We start from the raw sequence: 12,178 nt of genomic DNA, 5'->3' as shown, positions 1-12,178 counted from the left end.
TCTCCAAATGTTCATAAATCCTGCCTCTCAGGATCTTCTCCATCAACTTACTGAGGTAGGACTCTTTGGTCTATAACTTCCAGGGCTATCTCTACTCCCTTTCTTGAATAAAGGAACAATATCGGCAACCCTCCAATCCTCTAGAACCTCTCCCATCCCCATTGATGATTCAAAGATCATCACCAGAGGCTCAACAATCTCCTCCCTCGCCTCCCACGGTAGCCTGGGGTACATCTCATCCAGTCCTAGCGATTTATCCAACTTGATGCTTTCGAAAAGCTCCAGCACATCCTCTTTCTTAATATCTACATGCTCAAGCTTTTCAATCTGCTGCAAGTCATCACAACAATCACTAAGCTCCTTTTCTATAGTGAATACGGAAGTATTCATTAAGTACCTCTGCTATTTCCTCTGGTTTCATACATACTTTCCCACTGTCACACTTGATAGGTCCTGTTCTTTCACGTCTTACCCTCTTGCTCTTCACATACTTGTAGAATGCCTTGGGGTTTTCCTTAACCCTGCCTGCCAAGGCCTTCTCATGGCCTCTTCTGGCTCTCCTAATTTCCTTCTTAAGCTCCTTCCTATTAGCCTTGTGCTGTGGTAAAGGAGATAGAATTATGATCACTATCTCCAAAATGCTCTCCCACTGAGAGACCTGACACCTGACCAGGTTCATTTCCCAATACCAGATCAAGTACAGCGTCTTCTCTTATAGGCTTATCTACATATTGTGTCAAGAAACCTTCCTGAACACACCTAACAAATTCCACCCCATCTTAAACCCCTTGCTCTTGGGATCCACCAATCGATATTTGGGAAATTAAAGCCTCCCATCATGACAACTCTGTTATTATTACACCTTTCCAGGATCTGTTTCCCTATCTGCTCCTCGATATCCCTGTTACTATTGGGCGGCCTATGAAAAACACCCAGTAAAGTTATTGACCCCTTTCTGTTCCTAACCTCCACCCACAGAGACTCCGTAGACAATCCCTCCATGGCGTCCACCTTTCCTGCAGCTGTGACACTATCTCTGATCAACAGTGCCACGCCCCCACCTCTTTTGCCTCCCTCCCTGTCCTTGTTGAAACATCTAAAACCCAGCAGTTGAAGTAACCATTCCTGTCCCTGAGCCATCCTAGTCTCTAATGGCCACCACATCATGTCTCCAAGTACTGATCCACGCTCTAAGCTCATCCGCTTTGTTCACAACACTCCTTGCGTTAAAATAGACGTATCTCAAACATTCGGTCTGAGAGCATCCTTTCTCTATCACCTGCCTATCCTCCCTCTCGCACTGTCTACAAGCTTTCTCTATTTGTGAGCCAACCCCCTCTTCCCTAGTCTCTTCAGTTCGGTTCCCAGCCCCCAACCATTCTAGTTTAAACTCTCCCTAGCAGCCTTAGCAAACCTCCCTACCAGGATATTGGTCCCCCTCAGATTGAAGTGCAACCCGTCCTTTTTGTACAGGGCACAACTGCCCCAAGGGAGGTCCCAATGATCTAGAAATCTGAATCCCTGCCCCCTGCTCCAATCCCTCAGCCACGCATTTATCCTCCACCTCATTAACCACTGACATCTCCTCTGTACCCACTCCCAAGCACCTTAAAACTATGCCCTCTCGTTCTAGCCATTTCAGCCCTGGGAAAAAGCCTCTGACTATCCACACAATCAATGCCTCTCATTATCTTGTTCACCTCTATCAGGTCACCTCTCATCCTCGTACGCTGCAAAGAGAAAAGGCCGAGTTCACTCAACCTATTCTTATAAAGCATGCTCCACAATCCAGGCAACATCCTTGTAAATCTCCTCTGCACCCTTTCTATGGCTTCCACGTCATTCCTGTAGTGAGGCAACTAGAATTGAGCACAGTACTCCAAGTGGGGTCTGACCAGGGTCCTATATAGCTGTAACATTACCTCTCGGGTCTTAAACTCAATCCCACGATTGATGAAGGCCAATGCACCGTATGCCTCCTTAACCGCAGAGTCAACCGCATAGCAGCTTTGAGTGTCCTATGGACTCTGACCACAAGATTCCTCTGATCCTCCACAGTGCCAAGAGTCTGACCACTAATGCTATATTCTGCCATCATATTTGACTCGATAGCCGAATTCTGCTCTTGCGTCTTATAATCCTGGTTCCCCCTTGGCTCAGGTCACCTTGTCATGGAAGAGATCCCAGTGATGCTGTCTGCTCTGCACCCACACTTTGTACATTTCAGCCGTCCTGCCCTCCTGTTTCTAAACTCGCTCGTACATGGCAGAAGGGGTAGTCCAGCGATTACAATATACCAGCACTTCTTCTTTACAACTTGTCTATTGATCTGTAAATCTCCGTTGCAGGACCTCATCTCTCTCCTTGCGGGTGATCATTGGTGCCAGTGTGGACTATGCCTTTTTATCATGGGGCAAAATACATTCTGAGCGTCGCACAAATCAGATCGATGATCTTTTCTTCAGTCTTGCTTCGTGAAGTTCGGGGCTGTGAATGAACGTTTGCATTTTCTGCTGTTTTTTTTTAGGTGTTGTCTGAAGCCTGTGGCCAAGAAATCACAGCAAAGCACATGCTGCCGACGGTTCTCCAGATGGCAGGCGATCAGGTGGCAAACATTCGCTTCAACGTGGCTAAATCATTGCAGAAAATAGGACCGGTTTTAGATGCCAGGTAAGTATTTGAGTTGGGGCTTATAACCCGGCCTGTGGAGAATGTTTCACCTCCAGTTTGGAATGGAAATTGAGACGCTACTGTGGTGGCATTTAGTGATGGAGTCGCACCGTCTTTTGTACCCACAGGTCCAATCCGGCCAAGACCACCGTCTCCGCCGGTCCCATCGTCCCAGGTTCTCAACCTGGGGTTCATGGACCCCTAGCGTAATGATCCATGGCACCAAAATAGTTGTGCACCCTTGCTCTAAACCTTTCCTGCCCGCGTACCTGTGCTTATTGAAGTTGTTAATGTGCCTGCCTCAACCAGTTCCTCTGGCAGCTCATTCCATGTACTGCATGGGAGAGGGGCATAAACTTAACCCTCGGGCCTCCCCCTCCCCTGTGGTGTTTGCCTCACTTTCCTGCTTGACCTTGATCCTTTGGTACCCTTAAACGATCTTCTTCTCTATCCAGAGGTTAAGGCCATAAGACACAGGAGCAGAACCAGGCCGTTCGGCCCATCGATACTGCACGGCCATTGTATCATGGCTGATTTATTATTCCCCTCAACCCCACTCGCCTGCCTTCTCCCCTTTTTTTTAAAGGAAGGACATCCTCACCAAGAACATTTAGTAGCCCGTTTCTACCCTCCAAATTACCTGTTTAAGGTCTCTCCACTGCCTTTGTATTCCAAGGGCCTCATTTTACTACAGCTTTCCCAAGCAATGCGCAATATTCCTTTGGGTTCTGGATATAGTCAGTTGTACTGTATAGAAGCATGACCTCTTGTCCATTGCATCTATACTGACAATCACTCCTTGCTATTGTAAACCCACTCAGCCACACTAACTCCACATCCCTCTGTCTTGCTCACTGAACCTGTAGAACAGGCCCGTTGGCCCACAATGTTGTACCAAACTAATTCTTCCTTTTCAGTCCGTACGAAGGGTCTGGGCCCGAAACGTCACCTGTTTATTCATTTCCATAGGTGCTACCTGACCTGCTGAGGTCCTCCAGCATTTTGTGTGTGTTGCTCTGGGTTTCCAACACCTGCAGACTTTACAAATAAAGCAGCGCCTAATTGAACCGTGTCCTTTTGCCCGCACGTGGCCGATATCCTCCATTCTCCGCACGTTCATTTGCCTGTCTAACAGTGTCTTAAATACTTCAATGCTCACACAAAACGCTGGAGGAACTCAGCAGATCAGGCAGCGTCCATGGAAATGAATAACCAGTCGCTGTTTCAGACCGTGACCCTTCATTGGATCGTAAACACTTGTTCTTGTTTCATACCTGCATCCACTTCCACCAGACCCGTCGGTGTGTTCCAGGTACTCAAATCCTCAGCACATCTTTGAGCTGTTCTCTTCTGGCTTTTACATCTCAACTGTGAGCCGTCTGCCTTTGCCTCAGAATTTTGTAAACTTCTGTCAACTCGTCCCTCCCTCAGACTCCATCACCCTGGAGAAAGCAACCTCTCCGGTAACATCTGCAGTACCAGCCAGCATGTCTTCTGTACCTTTTTCAGATCCTTTAAAGGGGAGGCCAGAGCTGAATTCAGTACTCCAAATGTGACCTAACCAGAGATTTATCACAGGCAACGTCCTGTAAACATCTTCTGTACCTTCTCCAAAGTATCCACACCCTTTAAAGGGGAGGCCAGAGCTGAATTCAGTACTCCAAATGTGACGTAAGCAGAGGTTTATCACAGGCAACGTCCTGTAAACATCATCTATACCTTCTCCAAAGTCTCCACACCCTTTAAAGAGCTGGCCAGAGCTGAATTCAGTACTCCAAATGTGACCTAACCAGAGGTTTATCACTGGCAACGTCCTGTAAACATCTTCTGTACTTTCTTCAAAGTCTCCACACCCTTTAAAGGGGAGACCAGAGCTGAATTCAGTACTCCAAATGTGACCTAACCAGCGGTTTATCACAGGCAACGTCCTGTAAACATCTTCTGTACCTTCTTCAAAGTTTCCACGCCCTTTAAAGGGGAGACCAGAGCTGAATTCAGTACTCCAAATGTGACCTAACCAGAGGTTTATCAAGTGACTGTCCAGGTTTTTGTTCCGGCCTGCACCACCACCACCTCCTTTGGCAGCTCAGCTACCAACTCCTGCATGAAAAGTTTGCTCCTCCAATCTTCTTTAATACATTTTCCCTCTCTCCTTCAACCACTGATGGATAAATCCTGGTTAGAAGTGAAAACCGCACAGTGAGATTTCAGTTAACGCCACCACCATCTTCATCAGCATGTGACGTGGGCGATCGTGGTCTCTCCATGGCCACGGTTGTTCTTGGCAAATTATCCTGCAGAACTGGTTTGTGCCATTGACGCCTTCTGGGCCGTGTGTGTTTTTACAAGACGAGGTGACCCCCCCCCCCCCACCCCCCAGCCATTGTCAGTGCTCTTCAGAGATTGTCTGCCCGGCATCAGTGGTCGCACAACCAGGACTTGTGATCTGCACCGGCTGCACACATGACTGTCCACCATCTGCTCCCACGGCATCGCGTGACCCTGATCAGGTGGGGGGGCTTAAGCAGGTGTTGCACCTTGCCCAAGGGTGACCTGCAGGTCTGCGGAGGGAAGGAGCACCCTGCACCTCCTTTGGTAGCAACGTATCTCCACCCCGCCAACCCGTCCGGTGAACGATTTTTGTGAAATTGTGCGTTTGTGATTTGATTGGAATTTGTGTGGAAAGCAATAACAGACGGATTGCATTAAAAGGAAGTTTATGCATTCAGTGCCCCCTCTCTTCAACGGCATAAAAATGCGGCATCCGAATTATTCTCCTTTTGCATCCACTAACCCAAATGAGCTCAGCTGCAGTTTGTGACCGTACTCTTCTAGTTGAGCTCTAACCCGTATCTGGCCAGTAAACGATCAGTTGTGGTAGTGGGAGCCTGCGTGAGAGGCAGAAAGAGGAGATTTTAATCTGGGTAATATCCAGTATCGCTTTAGATTTAAGTGAATGTGCTGCTGTCTTGTTTTGAAGGTCACAGGTACTAAAACTTGCTTTTAAATCACAGCACTTTACAGAACGAGTTCAAACCAATATTGGAGAAATTGGGTCAGGACCAAGATATGGACGTAAAGTACTTTGCGCAGGAAGCCATGACTGGTAAGTTGTGGCTTTGGACCCAGCTCGGTACGAGCATAAACATTCTCCCTTCGAGCAGTTGTGGCCTGCATTGTCCCAGAGTCTGTCACTGGGTCTCTGAAGATGAGCACGAGACAAGATGGGTGTCTGCTGGGTTCCTGCTGTGGGGGCACTGATGGTAGAAAAGGCTCTTTAAGCTAAAGATGTGTGCTTTGTAACCTGCACGTGTAACGAGTGAGGGTCGGGGAAAAACATGCAGTCCTCAGCACGTTCATTAAAGGGGATAAAACACAAATTATGGATTCAAAACTCTGAACCAGCAAGAGGGTTATTCGAGCTGCTGGAACAATGCTGTGATATTTGGAACTGTTTCCAGTTAAAGGGATTTACTAATTGTTCAGAATTATAAACCTTGTTATAGAGCCAAGCATGAAGTTCTCAGTTGTGTCTCTTACTTGCCTCCCTGTTTCTGTAAGCTGAATATTTTAGGAACCAATCCAGAGTTTTGAGTACAATCCTCAGTAAAGAGTTCTGTGTTTATATTAGGTGATTTTTAGGGTTTAGGAACGGGTGTTAAAATCTAGTGCCAGACATCCCACCCTGCAAAAACTCATTTCAGGGAGGTAGCACCATCAATTTGCAGGAGACTTTCGGGAGAGGTGGGATGTCTGCAATAGAGTAGCCATTAGCAGCTAGCCAGCTAGCTTAAATAATGTTAGTTATGTTAATGAATGAATGACACCTGTTAAACTCACCTCAACACGTCTTTTACAGTCTTAACCCACCATGGGCAAGAGAAACGTCATTGTTGCAATCAGTGCAGCGAGCAACACTGTCATTATTTTGACCCCTGTTAGGCAGGAGTACACTTTAGTGTAGTCTGGGGTGATGTATGTTTTCTATTTTTTTTTGGAACACTCTGCATGGCGGGCTCTCGCTCACACTCTCTCTCTCTCTCTCTCTCTCTCATGGTCGCTCGAGCGCTCTCAAGCACTCTCGCTTGCTTTCTCGCTCGCTCTCTCACTCGTGTGCTCTCGCTTGCTCTCTCTTGCGCTCACGCTCTCTTGCTTTCTCTCGCTCACTCTCAAAAAAATTGATTTCCATCATATTGTATATAATTTGCGGGCATCAGGGAGCCGCTATTCATATCCGGGAGCCTCCCAGAACTTCCGGGAGAGGTGGCATGTCTGTAGTGCTACCCATTCAATAGGTCTTATAGTGACTGAGGCCTCCGTCGGTCGGAGTCGACCATGGATGTTGTGTCCTAGCTGTCCAGATACACAAGCCTGGGCAGTACGATATGGAGAGCAAGCTGTTGCCCCATGTAGCAAGCTCCCCGTCTGCACGCACCCAAAGGAATGGCAGATTGAGTTTGGTACCAGGAGCAGCACAGGAGTTGTCATTCAGCGTAGGACTGCCTTAGGGAATCCAGCTCCGGGTTTACTCCCAAAGCCTTCCCTGTGAGTGGGTACAGCCGCAAGGCAGCAGAGGTTTGAGATCCGAATTTTCCTTCTCCTAGATGAGCTGACGAGTCCCACCTGCCCAAATAGGTCTTGAAGCAACAGGAATTAATAGTTAGCAATTGTATGAATTCACTTGCAATATCTTAGAAATGACATACTCCATCGCTAGAATTCCCACAAGTTGTCGTCATAGCTTACAGATAGATGCGTGTTCTGATTATCTTCAGAAACGTTCCCATTTTGTCTCCTTTTAATATCTAATCAGCATGTTTTCCTTCTTATCTAGTGCTTGCCTTATCGTAGGAAGGAGTGAAGAAACGGCTGTCCAGACTTGTAACGAGATCTGCCGCTGACATCTTTGAAAACCTTCTTCACTCTCTCTTTGTACCGTATAGGGAAAAGGAAAGTTACGTCACATCTGGAGTTTCTCCAGTTGGCGGACGATTTCCCTCCACGCCTCTCTGACGTAGTGGGGAACCGTGTACGAGGCAAGTGACAGCAGTGGTTTGCCATTGCCTTCTGCCGGGTGAGTTTCCAAAGAGATCACCAGCTCGTAACCCAGCATGGATGGAAAGCGTGCAGGGGAGCCGGCTGGATTCAAACTCGGGGTGACGCCACTACAGCATCAGCCGGGTCAGCCTACTGTATGATATGGGGACTACTTTATGTTGTAGTAACACATCGCTGCATACGCTATTAGGCGCACATTGATACGTATGTGTGTGTTCTGCATCATTTTCTACTAGTAAAGAACCATGAAACTTCGCTCCTGTCTCCAGCATTTTTATTAATAGCATTGTTGTGTAGCCAGGCCACATACACAACACTCTTTAAAGAATTACCCCTGGAAATGTAAACGTCTCATACGTAGTGTCACTGGATTTTAGCTGCCTTGTAGATTCTAGTTCTGCAGTCTTTCTGCTGTCTCAATTTAGCTTGAGATATCAAGCTGTCTACTCCCCCTATTTATTTTCATTGACTGTAGTGTACCCAGTGGCATTGTGTATCCGATGGGTTTAACTGTTAACAAGGATGTGAGGTTATTAGCTTTGCTGCTCTGTCGACAGTCACTTGTATCCAGCATGCCTCCTCCTCCTTTCCCAAAACACCTTCGCTTGTATTCCCAGCATCCAGTGGCAAATGCTCGAATTAAAACTGAAGATGTTGTCCAATCTGAAACTGTTCTCGGATGGGGTGGCAGAGGAGGGGCCCAGTGAGGGGCCCACATTGGATGGGCCTTGGCTTGGGGAAGTGGTCCACATTAATGGGTCCTGACCCTGATGTAGGAGAGGGTTTCGCATTTGATGGGGCCTGTTGAAGGGGTGGGTTCCACATTGATGGGTCCAAAGGTGGGGCCTCATGTGTCTGCACTGCATTGTCCCCAGGTTGCTGAATGATATGCTATAAGTTTTGACCTACCTTAATTTCCCTTTTAATCGTTTTTAACATTAAAAGAAAGAGTGCCCGTTAGACAGTTATTGAAATGACTTTCAATGCCGACCTCATTATTCCAGTGACTTGAACAGCAGTGCCAGTGGATGCTGTGATTACCTGATGGTTTGGTTCGGCAGCCATTGCTTCTGTACGTATTAGTTAAAGTAGATTTTTCAATAGCTAAGCTTCTCTTCCCGACCAGAATTACACAATATTGTATCATTCCAGTGGTCTAGTCACATTTGGGATGCCATTTCAATATTGCAAATCACGTAATTTAATGTCTGTTAGTTTTTTGAATGATTTTAGAGATTGTGTTAGGCACGTTTAACCTGTTACCAGTGGACGTCTTTCTCCTAATTTGTTGTTTTGACTGCTTTCCCTAATAAAGTGGATTAAGGTAAACGCTGCTTCGTGTTGCACACCAGAGAGGTGCAGGATTTACCTCCTTGCGACTTTTGCGGAGCAGAAACACGTAAAAAGCATGTCATGTGTTCCGTTTTCAAAGTGGCAGGGTGAAGAGATACTGCATCTCCAGTATGAGATCCACAAACACTAGAGGGATATTTTGCCCACTGCCCACATACCCTAACCCTCACCCTCACCCTCGCCCTCGCACTGGATGAGATAATGGAGAGGGAGAGAGAAGTACAGGATAAGCCCGATTTAACTAGGAAGGAGAGAACAGCCCTGAAAGAGCTGAAGGAAAATATGGATATTGTTATCAAACCAGCAGATAAAGGGAGCAGCATAGTTATCATGGACAAACAGCAATATCTATTTGAGGCACACAGACAATTAAACAACACCGAACACTACACTAAACTAAAGGAACCCAAATACTGGCAAACACACAGAAATTAGGACCATTCTGCGAGAACTAGGAAGGACTAGATACCTCAGGAAGAAGCAGGTGGAGTACCTGACAGGGATACAGCCACGACCAAGAAAGTTCTATATCCTCCCCAAAATACACAGGAACCCAGACTCATGGACTGTTCCTGGAGAAATACCACCCGGCAGGCCCATCGTGTCGGACTGCAGCAGTGAGTCATACAGGATAGCAGAATACATTGATGCCTTCCATATAACCATATAACAATCACAGCACGGAAACAGGCCATCTGGGTCCTTCTAGTCCATGCCGAACTCTTCCCCAATCCTAGTCCCACCGACCTGCACTCAGCCCATAACCCTCCATTCCTTTCCTGTCCATATAGCTGTCCAATAACGACAACATTGAACCTGACTCAAACACTTCTGCTGGAAGCTCGTTCCACACAGCTACCACTTTCTGAGTAAAGAAGTTCATAGAACATAGAATAGTACAGCACAGTACAGGCCCTTCGGCCCACAATGTTATGCTGACCCTCAAACCCTGCCTCCCATATAAGCCCCCACCTTAGATTCCTCCATATACCTGTCTAGTAGTCTCTTAAACTTCACTAGTGTATCTGCCTCCACCACTGACTCAGGCAGTGCATTCCACGCACCAACCACTCTCTGAGTAAAGAACCTTCCTCTAATATCCCCCTTGAACTTCCCACCCCTTACCTTAAAGCCATGTCCTCTTGTATTGAGCAGTGGCGCCCTGGGAAAGAGGCACTGGCTATCCACTCTATCTATTCCTCTTATTATTTTAAAAAGAGCAGAGAGGATATGGATTGAAAGACTACAGACGTATTCCCCAAACAGCCTAAACGAGGCCTAAAAAGCTAAGCCAACAATATAAAATATACCCACTGGAGGGCCAACACTGCACCCAATAATTAAAAACATTGACTTCCGGTGAGGCACAAGGCAAGATGGCGGCACGGCACTGAGCGCTGACATACAACCCTCCTTTTTCAAGTTCTTCAGGGCTCATAGACGGTCTTAATACAAGGCTGAGTTGGAGAAAGATCTAACTAAAGACATGGCTTCAAAAAAAGATACAAATTCAACCAGGAAACAAGATACCAGCAGGCGACAACAAGCTAGCGATTCATCCGAAGAAATAGTTATGCTAATTAAACAAACAATGGTAAGGGAGATGGAGTCGCTGCAAGAAATGGTAGCCCACGTGCTAAGGGAGTTGCTGGAAAAGGCTCACGACCCCATACAGAAGCGTATGGCAGAGAATGGCAACATTCTCCGGTCGTTAAAGGAGCAAGCGGACATTCACGCTAAAACATTTAACGGTCTTCAATAAAATAGAGCAAGTTTCGCGGAGGTGTCTAAGATATGGAAGAAGTTAAACGACTTGGAGGACAGATCCAGGAGAAACAACGTGCGGCCGGTCGACTTACCGACAGGCGCTGAGGGCGACAATCCAAGGGGTTACCTCCAGAAGATGCTGCCTGATTGGATTCCAGCGCTCAAGAATTCCCACAGCACTCCACTGGAGATCGATAGAGCACATAGGATCTTTTCCAACAACTCCTCAAGACCGCGGACCATGGTTTTTAGGCTTCTAGGGTACACCGACCGGCAGGCTATCCTGGAGGGTGCGAGGAAAGCCAAACCTACTCTCCCTGATGGCACCCAGCTACAGTTCTTCGCCGACTACAGCCCCGGCACGATGCAGGAACGGCAGGGATACAAGGAGATCCGCGCTAAGCTTCGACAGAAGGGGATCGACTCGTTCCTCATATACCCAGCGATCTTGAAAGTGACTATCAAGGGCATGAAGATGTCGTTTAACTCGGCAGAGGAAGCAAAAGGAGTTCTGAAATCATCGGTGCTGGGAGATATGGAAGAAGACCCTGGGCAAAGTCCACACGCCCCTCGGGAGGAGATGGAACGGCATTAAACACAGCCCTGATCACAGTTATACCTAAGCTCGGTAAGGACCCCTTGGAGTGTGCCAATTACCGTCCAATCTCCTTGATAAATGCCGACCTCAAGATATTTTCCAAAGTCTTAGCCAGTAGACTTGAGACAGTAGTTGGGAAAATAATCAGCCCAAATCAAACGGGCTTTATCAGGGGGTGTCTCGCATCTGATAATATTCGCTGGCTCTTACACGTACTGAGTGCAACACATAAAATCCCAGCTGCCTGTGGCCTGCTATTTCTAGATGCTGAAAAAGTGCTCAATCGCCTTGAATGGCCATATCTTTTGAGAGTTGTAAAAGAATTTAAGTTCGGCGATAAATTTATCAATATGATTCAAACACTGTATGCTAATCCTTCAGCCCAGGTATGTGTGGGAGGAGGTTTCTCAGAATTATTTGACATAGGATGGGGCACACGACAAGGGGACCCTTTGTCTCCTTTAATTTTTAATATATCTATTGAACCGCTTGCACAAACTCTCCTCAGATCTCCCCTATTACAATAGGTACAACATTGCATTCAATATCAGTTTACGTGGATGACACGCTAGTTTATATGGCGAATGTTCAACAAACTCTCCCCTATGTTTTAAAAACACTGGAGCAATTTGGATTTCTTTCAGGATACAAAGTTAATTTGTTAAAATCAGACCTGATGCTGATTAATACGGATAAAAGTAAGGTGTCTCTTCCTCCCCAGATTAAAGTTAC

At 46.8% G+C, this 12,178-nt stretch overlaps 1 protein-coding gene across 1 annotated transcript in view; it reads left to right on the top strand.

Annotated features, from left to right (window-relative positions):
* LOC140203593 (serine/threonine-protein phosphatase 2A 65 kDa regulatory subunit A beta isoform-like) overlaps nt 1-7,867 on the top strand; it is a 49,608-nt gene extending 41,741 nt beyond the window's left edge. The window contains exons 14-16 of the mRNA XM_072269641.1: nt 2,528-2,670; nt 5,685-5,776; nt 7,505-7,867. Coding sequence (XP_072125742.1) covers nt 2,528-2,670; nt 5,685-5,776; nt 7,505-7,521 — 252 coding nt within the window. The 3' untranslated portion in view covers nt 7,522-7,867. The remainder of the gene's footprint in view (nt 1-2,527; nt 2,671-5,684; nt 5,777-7,504) is intronic.
* Nucleotides 7,868-12,178: the final 4,311 nt, after the last annotated feature.

This window comes from Mobula birostris, chromosome 10 (assembly GCF_030028105.1).
Source record: "Mobula birostris isolate sMobBir1 chromosome 10, sMobBir1.hap1, whole genome shotgun sequence".
NCBI lineage: Eukaryota > Metazoa > Chordata > Chondrichthyes > Myliobatiformes > Myliobatidae > Mobula > Mobula birostris.
This window is presented reverse-complemented; position numbering and strand designations above follow the sequence as displayed.